The sequence below is a fragment of the Sesamum indicum genome, linkage group LG12 (assembly GCF_026168435.1).
Source record: "Sesamum indicum cultivar Baizhima isolate 11 linkage group LG12, ASM2616843v1, whole genome shotgun sequence".
Lineage (NCBI taxonomy): Eukaryota > Viridiplantae > Streptophyta > Magnoliopsida > Lamiales > Pedaliaceae > Sesamum > Sesamum indicum.
This window is the reverse complement of record NC_142668.1, coordinates 11,357,870-11,381,399: the sequence shown is the minus strand read 5'-3', so window position 1 is coordinate 11,381,399 and position 23,530 is coordinate 11,357,870. Positions and strand designations below refer to the sequence as shown.

At 34.9% G+C, this 23,530-nt stretch overlaps 1 protein-coding gene across 5 annotated transcripts; it reads left to right on the top strand.

Moving 5' to 3' along the window:
* The first annotated feature begins 4,794 nt into the window (after window positions 1–4,794).
* On the top strand, window positions 4,795–23,095 carry LOC105165477 (alpha,alpha-trehalose-phosphate synthase [UDP-forming] 1). Of its 5 annotated transcripts, none has more exons than XM_011084502.3 (18): window positions 4,795–4,999; window positions 11,336–11,760; window positions 11,903–12,000; window positions 12,155–12,543; window positions 13,375–13,489; window positions 13,637–13,738; window positions 13,961–14,111; window positions 14,264–14,352; window positions 14,945–14,993; window positions 15,557–15,657; window positions 16,077–16,264; window positions 19,478–19,595; window positions 20,870–21,049; window positions 21,119–21,241; window positions 21,319–21,406; window positions 21,495–21,625; window positions 21,746–21,844; window positions 22,569–23,095. In XM_011084502.3, the coding sequence occupies exons 2-18, from the start codon at window positions 11,406–11,408 to the stop codon at window positions 22,962–22,964; spliced, it is 2,772 nt and encodes a 923-aa protein (XP_011082804.1). In that variant the 5' UTR covers window positions 4,795–4,999; window positions 11,336–11,405; the 3' UTR covers window positions 22,965–23,095. The 5 variants fall into 5 exon arrangements, with proteins under 5 accessions (XP_011082804.1, XP_088732067.1, XP_011082803.1 ...); XM_088875941.1 differs by lacking the exons at window positions 4,795–4,999; window positions 22,569–23,095 and adding exons at window positions 10,398–10,555; window positions 22,406–22,558; XM_011084501.3 differs by lacking the exon at window positions 4,795–4,999 and adding an exon at window positions 10,399–10,555.
* The last annotated feature ends 435 nt before the right edge of the window (window positions 23,096–23,530 follow it).

The following is a 23,530-nucleotide window of genomic DNA, read 5'->3' as shown; positions in this document are numbered from 1 at the left end:
AAATGTTCCAGTCAAGGCTGATAAATCTGTCGACAAGAGTTTTACATGCATTAGGATTGGAAATTTCACTAGGATAACTATGTCTACTCAGTATGAATATAGGGTAAATTCCAATTTTTATTCTATGTCTAGGGTAACTATGTCTAATATTTGCGGATATTACCTAAAAGGATATCACGCTCAAAGTTTGTAGGAATACCCCAAAGCAGGCCCCTATAAAAGCCCCATTAGGCTCATTAATGGACATTGACAAAAATGAATAAAAATCCATTCAATTTGAATTATTCAATCCCCACAACGTCGGATCAAAATCAATTTTAGTTATTAAACTTTTTGTAACACAGTTTTGGTTCCTGAATCTTATTAATTGTTACACTTTTAGTTCAATTATTATAACTAAGATTAAAATCAACGAAATTAGAAAACACGACTGTATTGTTGCGAGTAAACCGGTGCTGATAGCATCGAATTGTGCCGCAAACATCCGAAGCAAGAAACACACGCTTTTAGCAGCTCTATGTGATCAGCAACAAGGTCAAACAAAACCATGAGGGATAAGACGTAGTAGGAAAAGAACTCGATTGAGACTTGTTTTTCTATTTATCTGAATCAGGTTTGGTCAAATTAAACTAATTACAAAGTAAGTGATCGGTCACTTTTTCTGAACTGTACACCAATTATACGGCAACGTCCTGCACTTTGCATTAATTGGTTTAGATCCTGCGTCAAACTCGATTTGAGTTAAAATTTTCCCTAATCTAATTAAGTTAGTATTGGGGTTGTATATTAAAATAAGTTTCAAAATCTAGGTGATAAGGAGTCAAATTCTACTAATTATATTTTGAAATTCGATTATAAATAATTTGTGAAAAAAATATATATAATCTTTAGTCAAAATTTATAAAATATTCATTTCATAAGTTGTTAGTCTACTTAATGATGAGGAGCATCACAACCAATTCTCCTTAAGAATGCGACGCAGTGGTCGCAATTGACGTGCCAGAGACATCAGAAAATTGAAGAAAAGAATCAAAACAGCTCAAAAGCATTACAAGTGAACAAAAAAGATATTGGCGGGCATAATCAAGTGGAATATTCATCCATTTATAGGGATGCTAATGAATTTGAATTAGATACCAATTTTTTTTTTTTTTTGGTAGATTTTGAATTCATAATTAAGTTTTAGAACGAGTTTATATTTTAGATCTTGGCCCGACTTGACGTGATCTCAAACCTTTTAATTTTGTTTAGATATATTTTATATATATAAATTAATTATGTATATATATATGAAATTTTATGTATACTTCATTTCTATTTATTTTTAAAAACATAAAAACTAATATTTTTATAAATTAAAATAATGATATAAAATTACGAATTTTAATTTGGATAGAACCAAATTGGTGCTCCCAAATTTTTATTTTTTCTTTTTTGTGATAGATACATTGAAATTACATAACTAAAATTGCATTTTCCATCCTACCATGTTTTTGTAATCTAAATAAGCTAGTCAACGGAGTGACGTGGTCTGTGCACGAGCGTCAAGGTGCAACACTAACGGCCATGTCCCATACGTGTTCGAGAGGTCACAATCATAGACATTACAAGAAATTAATTAAAGATTAGAACGTCATTAATTAATAATCAAAATGGCATTATCAGTTAAGGTATATGTATTAATTACTACGTCTGACAAGCATAGGAGGGTTGTAAAATAGAGGAATAAATCTTCACAAGTTGGTATAGCCAAAAGCGAAAAGGAAAATGCTTTTGCCAAAGGCATAGATCCACCTTTTCAATTCTTTCTTTTAAAAAAAAAATTAAAATAGATAAAGAGCATATAGACAGGCATCCATCCAGCAATTTAAAATGGTATCTCACGTGGGATATTACTTTAATTTAATTTAGGACAAGATGTTGTAAATGATATCTTAATTAGTTTGTATTTCAAATTAGTTTAGTTAATCATCTTTATTTTCTAATTTTATTACTTATAAAGTTGGTATTTTATTTCATTTCAATTCTCGATCAACTTTTCGATAAAAACAAGCCACTTAAATCCGATAGTGTGACTTGCACATGTTCTATTTAGCATTGACTTCCACTCATGTTTATTACTTTTTGTAATTTTTTTATCATATATTTTCGTTTTAAAATCAATTTTATGTAAATTTAACAGTATGCATGAGAGTGCGTGTAAGTATCGCGTGTCAAGATTACTGATTTTAAATATATATATATATATATATATATGCACAGTAATAACATATTTACCCTTGAAATATAGCATATTTTAGGTCACATGATAAGATTTCTCAGGGATACTTTTGTCGAAAATTGATGATGAATTAAAATAAAATAAAATATAAATTTTAGAGATGTAAAGGATACAATAATTTTAAATACAAATTTAAAGAACCATTTATAATATATTAATCCATTATTTGAAAATGACAGGCATATATAGATCCGGAGGCAATAGAAAAAGAGGTGAGTAGAGTAAAATCATACTTTCTGTCAGACAGCAGAAAAGAAAAGAAGATCTCAGAGAAGCTTTTGGTTGTTGACTCATTTGTGGCCATTCATGTTGTCTCCTACAAAAGCATGTACGTATTTACTAAACAATGCCTTCAGAGGTCAGAGATAGTTGTGTATTATATTCATCAATTGACAAGTGTGTTGATTAAGAGTTAATGATTGATGGAATCATGTGCGCGCTTTTTGTCTGTGTGGTTTATGTCCTAATTAATTCTTTATTTGTTTTAATTGTTGATTTAGTTCGGATGTCAAGTTGTCCATTGAATGTTTGTGTTCGAAATAATAATTGGGATACGTTTTGAAAAATTAGAAATAAAGGAATTAAATAATTATATGAAACCAGTTCGCAAACAAACAACGTTGGAACACAAATTACAAATATATTGTTTATATAAAGCGAAAATAGAAACTTATTTGGATGGGAGTTGTATTGTAACAGTTTTGATTCTAATACTAACTGAATCACATAAATAACTTATGTCGCCTAACGTCCCCTATGAATTGTGCGCGGGGTACTACGCCACCTTTCAGAATCAAACGATATCAGAGTGTCATTTTTGCAATACTGGATCTCACTTCGAAGAGTACTCAGACGTCGGAAAACCTAAGCAAATCCGAAAACTAGGAGAGAAAAGAATAATTGTGTTCTTGTGCTATGCCATTCTGACGTGTATAAAATGTGTATGAGTATGCTTGGGATTTTCCCTGTATATAATGCTCCCATCTATTAAAGCAGTCATTAACATTGATCGGTAACTACCCATTAACCCCCAGGACGTCTCAGGTAGCCATTACAGTGGCTATAACATCTGAAATAGTTGAGAAGGAAAGAAATTATTAGACTTATTAGATAATTACTAACAAAGACCCATCTAATACTTAGATTGGAAAGAAAATTTATAAGAGTGTGAAGGTAATAAATGGCATATTGCAACCTAAAATAATTATTGGATATTTGTAGAGTCAAATATTCGTACAAATATGAATCCACGTGGTGTAATATCGAACTTTGAAATATAGAGTGATCCACGATCTTGCTTCAAGTTTTTAGGTCGGGTGAAACGGAGTGGAATATGTATTGGGTCAAAACATAGGAATCGTAATCCTATTTAGATAGTCTTTATGAGGGAAATATTTTGATCCTTTTATAGGATTGACTAATAAATTCCTATCATGAATAATTAAAAGTATTTATGTGTTCATATTCGAACTTAAATATTATTGAAATGGAAAAACATGTCCAACTTTGATTATTTAGACTTAACAATTGAAGATCAAAGCAACTTCTGTTTTTTTTGTTGAGTTTTTTTTATTATTTAATTTTATAAATGTACGCTACCAAATAATATTTCGAAATCATGTTTGTCTTTGTAATGCTACATAAAATAACTATTCAAATATCAATTTTTATTGTATCATTTAATTCATCGTCTCAATTAAATTCGATTATATATGTTGTAAAGACAAAAAAATTCAGATTTATGGTGCTATATACGATATTATGTCTCATACAACATATAAGAAAGATGAAATAAGTCAAATTTACGTAACAAATTTGTCATATCGAATTTCGAATACCAAAATTTATCATTTAATTCATTTATTCTCTTTAAGAAAAAATGTTAGAATACTAATGTTAATGCTTTTCAATAGCTTCATAGTGAACTTTTTTTTCTCTCAACCCAATACTTCACGTTTCGTTCTCATCTTACTCTTTTATATTTTTTTTTCACAAACTTTTATATTTTTAATAAAACTACAATTATAATTTATTCTGCCGTTCTCGTTTTACTCCATGTTTTTTTCTCTTCCATTCCCTCACACACAAGATTGTGTCTTCTTATAAATTTCTTTGTTCTCTATTTTACACCACAATTCTTTTTTATATTCGTGAAGATTGCATGTAGAGATGATTAGTAAAATAAAAAGAAATAATTCATTAATTTGAAATAAAGAGGAGAAACAAATTCCCTCCAATTGATTGGGCAGCACAGTACAACTGGCTCCCTCCATCCTCCATAACCGCTCCAACCAACCCCTCCCCCTCCCCCCCTAGCTACTGCATTTAGCCACATCATATATAAGTAAAGGCGAAAATCTAATTTCCTCACACCGTCTGCCAAAGCTTTCACTGTAACGGATTCTCTCTCTCAGTCTCTCACTACCTGTAGATACACACACACACCCCTTTCTTTATAGCGAAGACACGCATATTGATACGCATAACGGAATAGAACCGCACCAACGCCATAGTCTATACCATCACACTCACAAAAGCTCTGCCGATACAGATATCCATAATAAAGCTAACCTACTACTTTTTGTTCCATCTTTTTCACTTTCTTCTCGAGGACTCATTCGTCTATGCCCTATCACGAAAAGGCACTGCAACCGAACGAGAGCATTCCTTTCCTGCTGCTATCGTGGAGCCTGACGTCAACACTCCTCCAATTTCCAGGTTGGTTTCGTTTTCTTTTATCCGATTGTGTTATAGAGATTTACGTACGTGCGTGCGTCTCTGCTTGATATCTATGTGAATGAAATTACTTCGGTTTGTGATTTGATGTGATATGCTTACTGTGCTGTAATGTTGAAATGTTTTAGTTAGATATGCTTGTGATCTCCTGCCTAAAAGTATGCTGTTAACATTGTGCGGGAGTTAGTTACCTGATGTTGTTACTGAAATAGCGCCGCCGCCAATGATTATTACTTTGAATGAATATGTCGTACAGGAAGTTCCAGTTTAGATATTTCTATGTGCCAGGACTACCTTGTAATTGACAAACGATGTTAAAAGTAATGGTGAGAAACAAAATACGTAGAGATGATAATGCAAATACGCTAATTGGCTAATTAGTTTAATCAGAGTTTTTTCTTTTGGTTTTGATCTAGATCACGTTAAGCATTTCAAGCCTCCTTGTATTGAGGTGGCATATTCAATAGTTCATGGCATCCTATAGTAGATGAATTGCTTTTGAAAATCAGCGCAATTTAGAGTACTTACGGCACGTGGCATGAACCGATGTTGAGTTGTTGGGATGTGAAGATTTGAATGCTGTACCAAGTGCAGTACTGAACTTAAACAACAGCTCAGTCACTGCTGCAAGCATAAATTATAGCATGTTCATCTTAGGAGGACAAGAAATAACCAAAAGATTACCATGCCTATCTGAAATTATTACGTTAAATAACTTGTTGATTAGTTGAGGATCAAGCACTGGGTGCATATAATATTCTATTCTCAATGATTCTGATGGCTTGGAAGCAAATGTTGATCATAGATGGGAGAAATTAAGAATGAGTATACCAAAAGGCCAACCAACACAAACCTGAAAAAATTGTTTTTCTAGGTCTTGATATGGTGAATACATAATGTTGATGCTAATTAGGTTGTGAAAGCAGGGCTATATTAGTTTTGATAACAGCACTACATTGACAGAGACACATGAGTTTATTGTCAATTGTGATTATGAGAAGCTTTGAGGAGAGGTGGTTTTGATGTGAGTTTGTATCTCATGATGTGAGTATGAAGATTGGATGTCGTCTCACAAAGTCTGTTGGTGTAGAATGCTTTACATGGTATCCTTTCCGTGCAATTCTGAGAAGGCAGATGGTGCCAACAATGTGAATTTTATATCTGGATTTATGATATGTTTGGGTATAGAAACCTTTAGCCAAACCTTTATGAGGGATAAAGGTATAGTAATGTAATTACAGTGTGTACTCGGTACAGAATAGCAAAAGTATTTATCCATGGTAGTTCTTCGTCTCATATGGATTAGGATGTAGTTTTGTAGTCTTTTTGGTGAAAGTAGTGCAGTTGGAGGTGTAGAGGGAATTACTAGTTGTAATTTTGTGAATTAATGGTGGTTCCCATAAGAAACGTATGGAGATCAAGCTCCTTCCCCTGGTACTGCTATTTTTATCGGCCTTCGATGCTTTCAGTAACCATTTTAGGTTTATCTACCAGGAGAACTGATAATGCAATGTAGGATTACACTTTGTGGCAATTGCCCTGTTATATATGCTTCTTTATGTCACAATAATCAAAGAGTTATGTATAATTATCTGAATAAGATGACCGTGGTGATAAGCTGTATATGATTCACCATAGTATCCCAGTCTTACAAGTATATTGTATAATGCCATATCTCGTGGAGATCAATTCTTCCATGTTAATTTTCAAAAGTTCTTTTATCTCCAATTTTTCATAGAAAGAAAGCATCTCTATCAAACATACCCCTGAAGCCTGATATTTTTCACCTCGGAGACTAAGGTCTTAAGTGTGAAGTGACAATCTTTCTCGACATTCGACCCTGGACCCAAACTGGCACCTAGCTTTGTTGCAATCATAATCCAAGATTCTCTGTAAAAATGGACATTCTACCTTCTCTCTTTTACTTAGTTTCAATATCCATGATGCTTGAATGGAGTCTTCATGGACTTTCGTGCTTGTTGCAATGAAGCCATACGTTTCTCCACTTGCCTTTGTTTGACAGAGGAAAGAACAAAGGTACACGCGTGTCTTTTCTGTTCCCTGTAACTTTCCCACTGGCCTTGTTGCCCGTCCTTCTGGTTACCTTTGATGAGATCTTTTGGCCCGTTTCCCCGTAATTCTTGTTAAGCATCATAGAGCAGATATAGGTAGGATATGTAGAATTATTTTCCTGAAGAGACCTGAGAACCATAAATATTTAGTTGACATTATTACATTTATAAGGTCAAATCTCTCATTTTCCACTTCCCGTCACACTTTAATCCCTAATATTTGGAATGCATCGTATTAGTCCTGGTGATTAAATTTTAATAAAAATCTAATTAAAGTGCTTAAAATAGTTCACCAATGACAGGTAAAATTAAAAAAATTCATGTACTTTAATAATGTGTCAATAATTAAAAAATGTACTTTAATGACATTTTTTATAACTTATTAAAAAAATATTGATAAAACAACTACTATTCATCTAAAAAGAGTGTAATAAATATATTTTTACGTATAGGCACTAATTAAAACTAAAAAATACATCAAAAGATTTTTCACAATTCTCAATCAAAATATTTCGTCTTTATCTTTTAGCCAGTTTATTTTTCTTTTCATATTAATTATCAAACTTGATTACCATATTTTTACACTTTTCTTTTGGTAGTTTCTAGCTACCATCTTTATTTCTCAACATTTATGAGAATGCATTGTTTTAGTAACTTAAATTAAAAGCCCAAAATGCATAGCAAAATTCAAAGAATATGTTTGACTTGCATTTATTATCATTTTTGAATAATAAATAGTCATTTTATTAACATATCTATTTTTGTTTAGTTATAAAAACAGTACATGATGCTTTTAATTATTGATAAATTATTAAAATATATGAGTTTTTCCAAATTCACCTCTCGTAGTGGAATATATCAACCAGTTTAATTAGATTTCATTAAAATTTAACGGTGAGGACTATATCGAGTTCTGTTTAAAAAATGAGAAATATTACTGGACATTTGAAAGATGAACTAAAATGGGCCAAAAAATATAGATAGTGACTAGTGAAAAGATTTGACCCATTTATAATTATCACATCATGTATCTAAGTCAATAAACTGTTAAGTGTCTCTACCATTTACTTACCACAAGAAAATATGAGTTCTTTCATTTAATGATCATAAACTGCACAATTAAGGTGCTTTCGGACAACTAAATTCGTGTAAAAAGAAAAACTCAAATACGTAGTTCAACTTTGTTATGCGTGGCACCGGAGCACCCGTTGAACTCCAACTCCATTGCCAGGCATGGAAAAGATTGCAAGCCTGCAAGTTACTCCATTATCATCATCCATTCATTAAACTCCGTAGATCTATGACGATTGCCTCTGCATTTCAAAACCCTTTAGTAACCTGGACTGATAGATGCAGACTTCTTCACGTGTTACATTCACTTGGGACCACACGGACTGGTGTGTATGCATCGGGGATGCAATTTATAGAAACTTACCAAAAATTGGCTAAGATTTTCGGACAATGTTCAAATATTAGGAAATCATAGTGGGATACACATGATTGGGGTAAAAGCATAAAACGTGGGTCCGGAACAAAGGAAAACTAAAAGAAAGTCGTATGTTTAATAACAAAATGAATGTCTCTATAAATTGTCTCCAATTTTCGGATTTGAACTATGAGGATTTAAATCATAGAAGTTTAAGTTTTTTGAAATAGGCTCTAGATTAAAATTTTAGTGTAGAATGTTAATCTACTTACATGATTATTTCTATGAGTATTTCATGTCTTAATATTATTCAATATGTGATTATTTGTCTTCAACGATTTTGACATGTGACTGTAATGAATAATTATATATGTTAATTTGATCGTTAGCAAATATATAATACGCATTTATGTAATAGCAAAGGTTTTGGAAATCACAAATCCCACTCCAACTCTCTACTTCGCCTCTTTCACTGTCTTACATACATTCAGAAAAAAAGGAGCCTCTTACGTGTACTAAATGCAGTCAGATTTCTTCGTAAAATTTCTGGAAAACTAAAATGATTTTTGCTATTCTTTAAGGGGAAAAAAAATGTTTTTAGAAAAGAATGTGAAACATTTTTTTGCACTTTTCTGTGTCAATTTCCCATTTGGTCGTTTATTCAAGCTTTTCACGAAATAGGAAAGCGCATGTTTCAAATATTACAGAAATTTGGGGCAGTTTGTTTGATGAAAAAAAAAAATAGAACTTGATTTAATGATAGATCTGAATCTTCTGTTTATTAATTGATTATAATTTGAGAGCTTTGACAAGCATCACGATCTGCTTTCCCTTGTTTTTGCTATAAAACTACTGTATCGAGTATTCGAATTGAGTGAATATTTACATATGTTTCTCTTTTTGTTTTCCCCTCATTTTTTAACAAAACAAAGAGGCAAACTGTTCTATATATCACCATACTTTTCGTGTGTGGAACTTTCATGCAGCCTTAATTTAATAAACAGAAACAGACATATAAAGCACATCAAATCTAGTATACCTAATTAACAGTATGAACACAAAGCATATCAGATCTATTAGATTTATTTTACTAGCATAAGAATTTCCTATTTTGGATATCTGGGATGGTGCTTTATAAGCAGCGTACCACTAGAACAGAAGAGAAAAGAAAGACCCAGAAAGCATCATATGGTGTGGAGCTTTATCTTTTCACTATCCACGTGAATCCCATGAGTATTTATGACTAAAACTTCGAAATTTGGCGTAATTTACATTTCTCTTGTTATTAAGTTCCTGTAATTGCTATGACTCAGATAATTTACTTTGTATCCATTGATTTCAGGAAGCAACGATAATGCAAATTAATGGCATTTAAAGTTTTCCGGGTCAATGATTACACATAAGTATACATTAAATTAGGTTCAATACCCTCTTTTCTTGAATGAACACTAAAAACAGCTGCCATTAATTTCTCCAGAGAACCCGGATATTAGAATCTAGTATCCGCACCCACCTACCTAAGGAACACTCCCCGACAAAGAGAACCATTGGTATACTTTAACAAAACTAGTCTCACGCGCGCCCATCATTATCAAACTTAGACTATGCAAACCTAAATCCTGCTAATTCATGGAGGATCTAGGATACTGATATTGATGTGTAAATTATCAAAAACACGCACACGAATACATTTGTATGTTATTCTCATTCCCTGGCGTAAGCAGTAGCCCATCCATATGTTGAGCTTTTTAAGTAGCAAGAAAGTTCTATTACGTTATTTGTATTTCCGGTAGGTGAGTTCTTTGGTTTCATCTGCATGGCTGTGAGGCTCTACATACCTTGTAAAGCTTACACGAGGAATCGTCTCCGCTTATTCTTTGTCTCTGGCTATGCTATTTCTTTGCCACCCGGAGAATCTTTCAACCACCACCCCTTCACTATTTTATCTCTTTACTTAATCTTGGTTTTCACTCCACACTTCTTCTGAGAGCTTGTTATATGGGTCTGGAGCTTTCTTGAGAGGTTTCTCGGATCGAATCAGTAAGGCCCATTGGATAAATATGTTTTGCACCGAACTGCATTGTGTTGTTTTTCGAATTATTGGTGATTTCTTGAGCAGTCATCTGATATGGGAGTTCTGTTACGATGTTGTGTCACTCTGCTGATCTGCAAGTGTTTGAAGTTGATGTTACTTGTTAGAACTGTGAATGTTTGCTCTATCTCTTATTATGCTTACTTCATTCTCACTTGAATTTCCTGCATTCAGTGTGTTTGAGTTTTAATCAATTGAATAACTTCAATAAAGGGACTAGAGTTTTTCTTCTTTCTCTTTGCTATTTAAATGTATATGCATGTTTGCATCCCTGCATGCACGGGATGATATACCCTCATATAGCACTCTTATTTGTTTATCCACAAAAAAGAATAAAAAAAATATCAGAGTTGTTTTCTTCTTGTTGTTTTAGTGTGAACTTAGCATATTTAATCGATTTGTAAACGTGGGTTTTATAATCTCGGGTATTCATGTTGGGGGCTTGACAGTAGACCCTTTTCACCCCCCAATACAATTCTGTGGATCCCATTTGTTTGTTATCTCTTTCTTTGTGCCCGTATGTACTTCTCAAGTTTTGACCTATGTTGGGTAAATCGTAAAATGCACTTCAACATCAACTTTCATCCGACAAATGCAAAACCTATACTAATAGAAATTCGCACATTTACCATCTCTGCAAAACAATTATGCTGTTACTTATCTGCAGTGTCATGTTTGCGAGAAATTCTGGCGTGATTAGTTCTCAATTTGTGCTAATCACAATGCAGGGCAATTTCTTTGCGCCGTACTTGAGCTGTATTAAAGCCCATTTTGGAGGTCTTATTCCGAACTGCCTATATGCCTGGGAACAAGTATAACGACAATTCACAAGTTCCCAGTGATAGAGTGGGGAGGCTCTTGAGAGAAAGAGGGCTAAGAAGAAGCGGCAGAATCCCTTTTCTGGCTGACGATGGTGATGGCAACAGAGAGCTTGAGATCTCTGAGCATGATTTCTCAGGGTCTTCCTATGTAGAACAGAACTTGGAAGGAGCTGCACTAGCACTTAGTGAAGGGAGCGAAAGCCCTGAGGAAAGGCCTATTAGCCAAAGATTGTTAGTAGTTGCTAATAGGCTTCCTGTATCTGCAGTGAGGAGAGGTGAAGATTCCTGGTCGCTTGAGATAAGTGCAGGGGGTCTAGTAAGCGCTCTTCTGGGTGAGCATTTACTTCACTTGTTTCTGCTGCTTGGTCGTTGCTATTCGGTCAATGACTTTAACTATGATGTTATAGTATGTACATCTGTTCATTTCATTTCTGCATTCATTTGGTCTAATGCTTGTAAGTGCACTTGCTGTAGGTGTAAAGGAATTTGAGGCACGATGGATTGGTTGGGCAGGCGTAAACGTGCCGGACGAGGTTGGGCGAAAGGCACTTACAGAAGCTCTAGCTGAGAAGGTTAAGCCGCCCTGTGATTTTTTGGTCCATTGGCCATAATTTTTCGAAGTGCACATTCCAAACTTTTCTGATTCTGGGTGTATATCTTCTATTTTTCCGAGGAGTGTGTCAACAGGACATTGCTCTGTTAATGTTCTCTTTTGACCCACTGCAGAGGTGCATTCCCGTTTTCCTGGATGAAGAGACTGTTCATCAATATTACAATGGCTATTGCAACAACATCTTATGGCCTCTCTTCCACTATCTTGGACTTCCACAAGAAGACCGCCTTGCCACTACCAGGAGTTTTCAGTCTCAGTTTGCAGCGTACAAGAAGGCAAATCAAATGTTTGCTGATGTCGTTCTCGAACACTATGAAGAGGGTGATGTTGTTTGGTGTCACGACTACCATCTCATGTTTCTACCAAAATGTCTAAAGGAATATAACAGTGAGATGAAAGTTGGGTGGTTTCTACATACCCCCTTCCCATCTTCTGAAATCCACCGGACTCTGCCATCTCGATCAGAACTGCTACGTGCTGTTCTAGCTGCTGATTTGGTTGGGTAATATGCTTGTCGCTCCAATAATTAATCACAGTATCTAGAATTTGGCATTGTTTATGATTATTGAAATTTGACAATTACTAATTAAATTCTAATCTGTCAAGAGAACGTGTCATCTTATAATTTTTCATTACTTGCATCGGTTTTTCTGGTTATATCATTTGGAAAGTTAATAATTTAAACCAAAAGCACTCAACTCATATCAATTAGTGTTGCCTGTTAAGCAGGCAATACTTGTGCTACCCATCAGCCAAGCAGGTGACTTTTATTATTATTTTTTTATCTGTACTAGCTATCATCAATTTGATATATTCTTGTATATTAGAAAATACGCATAAAAATTCTCAAAACTATGATTTACTAAATAATTTATTAGTTTGATGTTTCATTCCATCAATAATAGTTTAAATTTTTAATGTGCACATGATTTTTATTTTAACTTTGGGTTTATGTGCTTGCATGTGGATATGTAGATAAATAAACTCCAAATTGGTCCATTAGGAAAAAATCATCATAGCTGAATCATGTCTTTTACTTACCTTGGTTCTTGGGTATCCTCTTCTACATTTACCTAAATTTGTTATCGTAGCAGTCTTCTGAATATACATATCTAGATATCTCTTTTCATGCGTCCTTTGTCCAACTTTCTTAGGTACACTATCAAAATACGAGTAGTCTATCGTATTTGATGAAAGAAGCTTCCAATTCTTATACCATAATACTGCATTCTTGCAATGTGCTTTATCTTTTGATAAAGTCCTAGTTGGGCTCTTTATTTTCTTAACCTTATCTAGAACTTATTAACTCATGATTAGCTGCATTTATTTTCAGTTTCCACACCTATGATTATGCAAGACACTTTGTCAGTGCTTGTACTCGTATTCTCGGACTTGAAGGTACTCCTGAAGGAGTCGAGGATCAAGGGAGACTAACTCGTGTGGCTGCGGTATCTTCTGTGAATTTATTTGGAATTGGCACTGTTATTGATAAACTTGCTCTTCCTAAGCACGCTGCACATCAACATTCTAGAAAGTGGCTCAAAATGTACACAGATTTTGGTGTAACATTTTTCTTCTGTTGCTATTCAATGCAGTTCCCAATTGGAATTGATTCAGGAAGGTTCATCCGTGCTCTTGCGATTCCTGAAGTCCAGGAAAACATTAAAGAACTAAAAGCACGATTTGCTGGAAGAAAGGTTTCTTCACTTATCTCCCTCTCTTGATTTGTGTGCAATGTGTCCAGGAGTTTTTCTCTTTACTAGATGACTTATAGTCTGATTAGATGTCTCCTTTCACTTGCTATATCAATGATTTAAGGATAAGACTAAAGGATCCATCTCCACGTCGTAATTTATTTGGCCTTTCTCACAAGTTTAACTTTGATCTGTTCATTGCATTTGAACTTAAATTTCTTACAGGTAATGCTTGGTGTGGATCGCCTTGATATGATCAAAGGAATCCCTCAGAAGATACTGGCATTTGAAAAGTTTCTCGAGGAAAACCCGGACTGGCGTGATAAGGTGGTTTTGCTGCAAATTGCAGTGCCAACAAGAACAGACGTTCCTGAATGTATGGTCTTATGGTCGCTTAAAAATAAGAAAAATCAACACACACACATATATGTATATATGGATTTACGTTCTACCATATGCTGATCTTTATGTGCTTTTCACCTTTCCATGATGACATTTGATTTTAGTTTCTCTTTGTTGATCTCGTAGATCAAAAACTCACAAGCCAGGTTCATGAAATTGTTGGGCGGATCAATGGCAGATTTGGAACTTTGACTGCTGTTCCAATTCATCATCTGGTTAGAAAACTTTACTTACCAGACGTCAGTTATATTGTTTATGCTGCTCAAGTATGCCCATATACACAGAGTCATTTAACTCTTATATTTTCCTTTCAGCCGAAAAAACAAAACCAACAAACTTGTGCTCGAGATCTCTGTATTTACTCATTATATGGAGACTTTAGTGATGAATTATTTCAGTACTAGTCACTTTATCTTGTGATTATTATCGTAGCTTTTGCATTTAAATATGGACTCAGAATTCGTCTTCTAGATTTTAGCCTTCTTTTGGCCGTAAATTTTGCAGATTGTCCTGTTTAAGGTAACTCTATTCTTGACCAATTCAGAATCATTGCTTTTAAATTTGAGCAAGTGACTTTCTGAACTGAAATACCCCAGAAGTCAGAACTCTCCGAAATCATCACATACAGGATGGATATTTTAGGTGCACAAAAATGATTAGCATTTCCAGGGTCTCTCTGATTTTGCCTTGGTAGTCAATTAACCTATTCATTCCTGATGTTTGCTTGATGCTGTAAATGTATTCTGAATACTTAAGTTTGCGTGCATATCTTTAAGATAGTAAATTAAATTATTAATTTTTCTGCAGGATCGTTCTCTGGACTTCCATGGCTTGTGTGCATTGTATGCTATCACTGGTAATAATATATATTGCTCAAGTCTAAATTTCTGGTTTGCTTTTTATCCTTAGATAATTTCTAGTTTCTGTATTTAATTGTGACCACAAATGCCAACATTATACAAGTAGATTTAAAATTAACTGGAACAGCCACCTCGTTGTGCTTATTTCATTGCTATTGATGCATTTGAGTTTCTGCTTTCTGCCAGCATCTCAAGTTATGTAGTTTTTGGATTTTAGTTTCAAGAACATGATAAAATACGTGCGAGATACTTTTTTGCCATTTTGAAAGGCAGAAAACTTGCGAAATGAAAATTTCACAACTTTATTAAATCTTAAATGTTGGTTCTTAAACTGAACTTGAAGCTGTTAGAAATAGACTATGTTCTTGAATACTCTACGTGTTTGGTAGCATGGTACTATCCAAGTTTTATCTGTAAGTAGAAAGCTCTAAACTGATTTTTAACTTTATGTTCCGAATTTTTGCAATCTCATATTCCATACACCAATTACATGATATATTTGTTTATGGATCAGTAAAAGCAATCTGGTGACCCTTTTGCTGCTTGACTTGATTCATAGATGTAGCACTTGTCACTTCCCTGCGGGATGGAATGAATCTAGTCAGCTACGAATACGTGGCATGTCAAGATTCCAAAAAAGGGGTTCTCATCCTCAGTGAAGTAATTATCTAAACCCTGCAATTTTATTTGACTCAGTCCACCATTGCATAATGACCTGTAGTCACTTTTAATCTTGGCAGTGGATAGATATATATTATGTTTTAGCGTTAGAAAAGGTTTTGGTTGTTTGAAGAAGGAAATAAATTTTCAGAAGTGTTCTAATATGATGAAGCTAATAGATCATCAAATTTATCTCAACCTCGTGGCTGGGAAATTATTTGTTAATCAGTGAACTTATGGTTTTAGTTTGTCCAAAGTTTCTAGGTTTTTCTGGTTAGACTACCCATTTATCCATCGATTATCAGAAGCTGGTGACCTGTCGAACTAACGTCTATCAGTTTTCAATTTACTGTTCCACTTTTTATTGTCTTATTATGCTTTGTTTCCCCACTCTAATGAATACCTTTGTATTCCTATAGTTTGCTGGAGCCGCACAGTCTCTTGGTGCTGGAGCAATTCTTGTAAATCCTTGGAACATCACAGAAGTTGCTGCCGCAATAGGCCAAGCTTTGAAAATGCCTCCCGAAGAAAGAGAAAAACGCCACCTGCATAACTTTCAGCATGTGACAACTCATACTGCTCAACAGTGGGCTGAATTCTTCGTAAGGTGTGTAAATAATGAGGTGGTTTTGAATATGCCTGATAAATGGTGGGAATGACGTAGATAAAAGTAACTCAAGGAGTTGTACAGAGTCCTGGAAGTTTCATCCAGGTCCTCTGCATGAAATACAAAATTATATAAATCTGAATTTACCTACTTATGATTAGTTAATATCATAGAGCAGAATTCTTTCTTCTTTGAAAAAAATAACGAATTTTCAAAATATTTCTCTACTAGAGAATAGATGCATTGCATTTTATCCAAACTGTCACATTATATGCAACTTATATGACACTGTTTGCATCATAACCCCCGTGGATTGTTGAACCATTTTGAACTGGGAAGAACTTCTTAAGAACGAGAGAAAGAGGGTGAGTTATTCTTTGCTTTGAGTTGGGCTGAGGTAGTGAAATTAAGGAGTTTGAATTAGGTTAGTGGATTCTAGGTTTCATGATAGATACGTCACTGTTGGGTTCTTAATTCTTTGTCCCTGGATTTTGGAGGTTGCTACCTTGGCTTCAGTTTCCATATATCTCATAGTGTTTGAGTAGGATATAGTTTATGTTGCAGATTGATTTTTGAGAAAGATGCATCCTTACAAGAGTGGTTTCATGGCATTTTCGGTTTTCTTATGGAAAGATCCCCTGACATGTGACACAAACCACTAATGGAGAAGTAATGATGTCTTGTCCGTTTTAAACAAAAGTACGGTAGGCATGCCATAGTCAAAGCAGACTTATGGATCTTATGCACTACCATTAGAGTTGAAAGATGACCTTATGGTTATTCTTGCTGTCATTACCCTTGACCTAGCAAACTTCACATTCAGCCCAATTCTGACTTATTTTCCTGAGGATTATTGTCCTTCTCTGTTTTGTATGTATCAACATTGATAATCCTTTTTCCATGTCATCCATTGGATTGAAACAAAGAAGTAATGGACACTGTTCTCAGAAATTTACACCGAGATGAAGAAAATTGGGTTAAAATGTAATGTACATGCTTGAAACCACCAATTTTTTACCTGCATAAGAGTGCACTGGCTAGACCAGTATAAATAGCCGCTCTTTTATATGCATACCAAATTGAGAGCGGCCCAGTTGCTTTCCTGCCCAGAACTTAAAAATGATGTGTCTTATGTTATAGTAATGACCTTCCCCTTCCCCGTTAGGTGGAAACCACCCACTGTGGAAATGCCTTGGCTATCTGTAGTTAAGGTTAAGTTTAAATATATTGACATTTGCTACCCTGTTCCATAGGTTTTTTTGGCAGATTAAGGGAATATCTCTATGCAGGAGCAGCTAGTCATCTTGATACCTTACCTTTAGGAAGAAAAATACTGAGCGGTTCATTGAGAATTTAATATGTAAATAAGAACTGGAGATTATTGATAGATTTCTATATTCTTCTCTTTTCCTTGGGAGATCGTAATTCTGGTCTTGTTTTCATCTCTTATTTGAGACCCGGTGGTCTGGAGGCCATCTGGAACAAGGCAAGTTTAACCTTTTGACCAATTTTCAAGCTACCTCAAGCTAGTCATAATTAGGATCGACCACGTTTTTAGCAATAGATAACTTCGCTAAAGTTAAACAATGGAATGAAAATTTTGAACTTAGATGACTAAGGAATGAAACTGCAAATCGCCAGAGTGAATAAAAGCTTGCAGAAATCTTGTAGGGAAGATCTCTAGGAGATATCTTAAAACTAGTATGGTTTTGAGAGAATATGGGCGCATCTTATGAAATTCTAACGTATCATTCGCAATCTAAAAGATATGTCATCCTGAAGTATGCTTATGCGAAGAGGCATATCCAACCCCGTATGTCATACGGCAATCCAAGGAACCGTGCAGTATTTTCCGTTGATGAAATCCATACTTCAAAGGGAGCTGATAAACTCTACAGAGAGTTCTTCCCGAGTGACAGATATTTTACATCAAATGCTTTTCTGTTGCAAATCATCACTGTTAATGACTTGCAAGCCACCGGTGGTTGGTTTCATCATTATACCACCTTAGTTTTGCTTCTAAAAGTCAATAGAAAAGAAAGGCAACAATTGCGGAAACCGAATAAAGAAGAAAACAGCCCGTAACTATTATTTATCATAGGGGATGATGCTAAGATGACTTTTTTAGAACTAGTTACTAACTGCTGCAATCTTCTTAAGCATCCAAGTCATGGTTAAAAATGCTTGCCTAGTGAACAGTCAAGAACAGGAATTAAGATTTTCTGAATGATTGTTTCATTTAAAAACTTAAAGGCTCCTAGATAGAAAACAATTGGTGCGGGTGTCTTAAACACACCCCATCATGTCCGAAAGCCTTTTCAGAGCTAAGCAGATAGAATTTATCAAAGTGGGTAGTTCTGAGGCTTGAATATATATTTTTGGTGCAGAGGTATAATATCACTATTATGAAACCTTATTAGTGGACCACCTCACTCGTTTTTTTTGTTGTCAGATCATCCCATTATCTGAAATAGCTTCTGTTCAACTCATTTATTATACTCTCTTTGAAGTTCTACTTATCTCCTCTATTTGTAATTACGTCCAGCAGTTCTTACCCGAAAATTTTGATGTGTCATTGATGAGCGTATAGGTGGATTCGTTGAGCTTAAACTAGAGAACATTTATAAATTGATGTTGTGAAATCCTCCATACACTTAGTTGAGATTGGTAATTATACTACAAGTAATTCATTACTCATGATTTTAGTATATATTAACTATGAATTATTCATGTCAGTAGGACTTTTTATTTGATTGAATCTATTTGAGAACTTACTCAATTTCATTGAAGGAAATTTATGCCTTGTTAACGGCCGCGTGTTTAATAAGCTCCAGATGTTGGTCCTTTTGGTTTTGTGCCGTATAACAAATTCCAAAGTGGAGTGTTCTTGTTCCATTGAGTAATAGTAATTTTTTCATTGCATAATCCAACACCATCTATCTGATCTTTACTATGCTAAGATCTTGTCGTGACTTGTGTAAAAATTGCATCATTGCCGTGGCAACTCTCTGCACAGCGACTTGCTATCGTGCAATAATTAAACACTTTAAGTTTGTTGTCTTTATACCGTAGCTTTTTAAGACAATAATAACTGCGGGATCTTCCTTTTCTTTTCTTTAACTAAGAGTTCTGCATATACGTATATAAAAAAAGTAGGAAATCTTAATGCTCTGGTATGCCTGAAACATAGCATTTTCTGGCTGATGCTTGCAGCGAAATGAACGATACTGTTATTGAAGCTCAGCAGAGAATAAGAAAAGTTCCACCCCAACTTGTTATCGGTGATGCAGTCAAGAGTTACTTGCAGTCTCAGAACCGGCTACTTATACTGGTATGCTCCTTTATGCTTTGAGTTATAGATTTGAGAGTAAAACCATCAGAACAACTGGATAGATATGTTTCAGAACTTTAAATATAGCCTGTGACAACTAAAAAGTAATGCTATAGTTTCTATTATTTAAAGCTGGTACTAGGATACATAGAACAGTGCGTAATTGAAGCTTTGCGCTCTCTCTCTTTCTCTTCTAGTTTTCTTCTATCTAATCTTAAACTGAATATGGTGAAGATTTGATGTGAAATTTCTTATTTGGTAGACATTACATCCTGGACAATATCTAACATCGTAGCAATATATTTCCTGTAAGGAACCAACTTGTTAGGGGTACACTTTAAATGATTAAACCTTGAAATAAATGTGCTTCACCTGCTAAGTCAATTTACTATAGAGGGTCAAATGACCAAATGACCTTGTTATCTCGCGTTGATTAAGCTTTACCAATCCAAATAGTCTCTCTCTCTCTCTATATATATATATGTATCTATCTTTATCTTGTTTGGTTTATGCTACACTTAGAAAACCTTCTCTCCCAAACACTACCACTGAGTGAAACTCAAGTACTGCCAAGATAACTAGATCACAGTTTAGTGGCAAATAGAATACATTTAAGTAGTTTCTTTTTTAAGAAAAAAGAATTACATTTAAGTATAAGCTTTCACAAAATATTGTCTCAACTGAAAGGAAATAAACTAGAAATGTGAAAATTGAAAAAATTTGGAAACTTACCAGTCTACATTATATATTTTAGGGGATAAAATTACAGAGGTGATTTGATTTTCTTGCCATTTAGGAGGATAATGAATTTATGTTCTTTAATATTTTACTATTCTCAAGATGACAAAAAGAGCATATCAATGAAAAATAATAACTAATGGTGATTTGATCATAACTGAGAGTGATGGTTTTTCTGGATGTGGTTGGACTATTGTCAAAATCCTTAGCAAAATAGTAGAACGGGTCATTAGCTGATATCAGTGCTTGTATCGAATGGGAAATATCTTCATAGTCTCTTCTGTTTCTTGCTGTCCGAGTCTCGTTGGTTTATCATATACTAAATGCTTTCTCTCATCATCATTTTTTATGTAAACTATAAAAGTCATCTTTTCAGGGACTGTGAAACAAATTCCTTACCTAAACTTTCAATGACATAAAACTGTAACTCGATGAGAATTTAATAGGAATGCAGCACCTTACCTAGACAAGCAGGGGGAGTTTGATGATACAAAATAGCTTCATATAATATTTTTACTTTATTTTCTATTGTACAGGGTTTTAATGCTACATTAACCGAAGCAGTTGATTCTCCTGGAAGAAGGGGTGGAGATCAGATAAAAGAAATGGAACTCAAATTGCATCCTGATGTGAAAGGACCTCTAACAATGCTTTGTAGTGATCCAACTACAACAATTGTGGTCCTGAGTGGCAGTGTCAGAAGCGTCCTGGATGATGTGTGTGTCTATTGTCTGCTCTTGCCTTGATTATTCCTCTGTTTACTTATGAAACAAATGCTTTTGTAGAATTTCGGGGAGTTTGATATGTGGTTGGCAGCTGAGAACGGGATGTTTCTACGATCTACAAAAGGAGAATGGATGACGACAATGCCAGAACACTTAAATATGGATTGGGTCGACAGTGTAAAGGTACATCTACTTTTATTTACATCATAGTTTTATTCTCATCTAACCCCCGAACTAGATGGTGCTAATGGCAACTACAGCATGTTCTTGAGTATTTCACTGAGAGAACTCCAAGATCGCATTTTGAGCTACGTGAAACTTCACTGGTGTGGAACTACAAATATGCAGGTAAGAAGCTTAATTATACTGATCTTTTCACATCTTTTCCTTTTCGCACCATTTTCTCTAAGTTTATTTTCTTTCTATAAATTTTCAGATGTTGAATTTGGAAGGTTGCAAGCTAGAGACATGCTGCAACATCTCTGGACTGGTCCAATATCTAACTCATCTGTTGATATTGTCCAAGGAAGCCGCTCGGTTGAGGTGCGAGCAGTTGGTGTCACGAAGGTTACCCTGCTTACACATTTCAATTTTTGTTTATTTATTTGCAGTATCCCTTGTTAGAAGATGCAAATCTATTTTGCTAATAGATACTTGTTTGTGTCCCTTTTACCCTTCTGTTTACAGGGGGCAGCTATTGACCGTATACTCGGAGAGATTGTTCATAGTAAATCCATCTGTAGTCCAATAGATTATGTCTTGTGCATAGGGCATTTCTTACCGAAGGTATACTCTCTAATCTTTTCCTAAATAAAAGGTTGACCAACTCATATTCCATCTCTGTTTCGTACCTTCTATGACTTTTACTGCTTTAGGGCAGTTGTTTTGTTGCTAGTGCTTGGCCTGGTGTCAGGGTTGAATAGTGAAACCTGGATTAAAATCCTATCACGCCCTAGTTTTACCATCTTAACTATGTAACTATGTAGCAATTCTGATAAATGGACAAGTATGAATCACTTGGTACTCTCTCCATCTTCAACTTAAGTTGAAGTAGGTTTATGGGGATCTAAATCAGTTTGTTACAATCAAAATTACTTCAAATCTGAAAACATTTCTATTTTGTGGGTCGTGAATATCTTTTATGCGTGGCATGATTCAATGTACATTAAACTTGACTTATATGTTATCCCATTAAGGAGGGTTTTGTTTTGTTCAACCAATTTTTAAGACTTTGAACAGGATTCAATTTAGTTCATCTTTAGCGAAAGAGGTTCTATATGCATCTGCATTCATACTGATCTAGATATTACAAGTGCCTTTACAATACCCTTCTTTATCCACCTGCAGCTGTCAAGCACATTGGTGTTTGCTTGGTAATAACAGTCAGCTATTACCATGAAGATAGAATTCAATGACAACACCGGGAGATTTGCAAGCTTAGGAGTTTTTATTTATCAATTGAACTTGTCAACATGTGACTTTTCTCCTGACGTATATTTATTTGCTTCAGGATGAGGATGTGTTCACATTTTTCGAACCAGAGCTTCCCCCTGATCCAATTGGTGCATCAAGATCCAAAGCAACCGATTCAAGTAAGCAAGTAAGCGACAAAAGGGCTGCTGCAAGGACACCTGGGCAAAGCAGCTCCAAGTCTCAGAGTAAGCAGCATGGGCCAAATGCAGATAAGAAATCAACAGGCAGCACCTCTGGGAGCAGCAAACAACCTTCACCAGAAAGTTATTCTTGGAATGTGCTCGAGTTGAAAAAGGAGAACTATTTTTCGTGTACTGTTGGCCGAACTCGCACAAGTGCTAGATATCTGCTTAACTCCTCAGATGATGTTGTTGCCTTTCTGACGGCGATGGCAGCAGCATCAGCCTACAGCTTTTCTGATTTGAGTTCGTGATGTTTAGTTACTGAGGTTGGGTGACCCTAGCTCTAGAGTAGTCTTAAGCCCTCTTAGTTCCTAACTTTGCTGCTAATAACAATGGGAACATCTAGCCTTTCAAATTTTGCAATATACGTGTAATTTTTCAATTTCTTCTCTCTCTCTCTCTCTCAAACACCCACACAAATAAGGTTAGCGCATATCTGTGGAAGATTAGTTGGATTTGCAATGATTAAGAATCCTGACATTGAAGGTTTTCTAAATTGTGATTTGCTTGTGAAAAAGCCTTACGGGCAATTTAAAGAGAAATGGAATTAGGATGATCTCAGCGGAACTTGGAACGTTACAGTTCTTGGTCATATATGAGATCTATTTCAGTGGCCATATTAGACAGCAAACTTGTCTTCAGGTGTAGCAGGTCCGGAGACTGTCTGAGCATCCATCCATGGCAACAATGGAAAAAATGTGCGAAAATCAAGTACAGGTTTGCTGCTTGTTGAAGTGACGAAAATTCTACATGAGTTGGGGAGAGAAGATTTTATGGAAATCCCAAACAGAGAACAGTATGGTTGAAAAGCCATTTG

What these genes read in the sequence shown, in the direction of transcription:
- LOC105165477 (XM_011084502.3), top strand. Translation starts at nt 11,406, where the DNA reads ATGCCTGGGAACAAGTATAACGACAATTCACAAGTTCCCAGTGATAGA. An exon ending in CAGAAGCTCTAGCTGAGAAG is followed by an intron (nt 12,001 to 12,154) that starts GTTAAGCCGCCC and finishes GACCCACTGCAG; the next exon opens with AGGTGCATTCCCGTTTTCCT. An exon ending in TAGGGCATTTCTTACCGAAG is followed by an intron (nt 21,845 to 22,568) that starts GTATACTCTCTA and finishes TATTTGCTTCAG; the next exon opens with GATGAGGATGTGTTCACATT.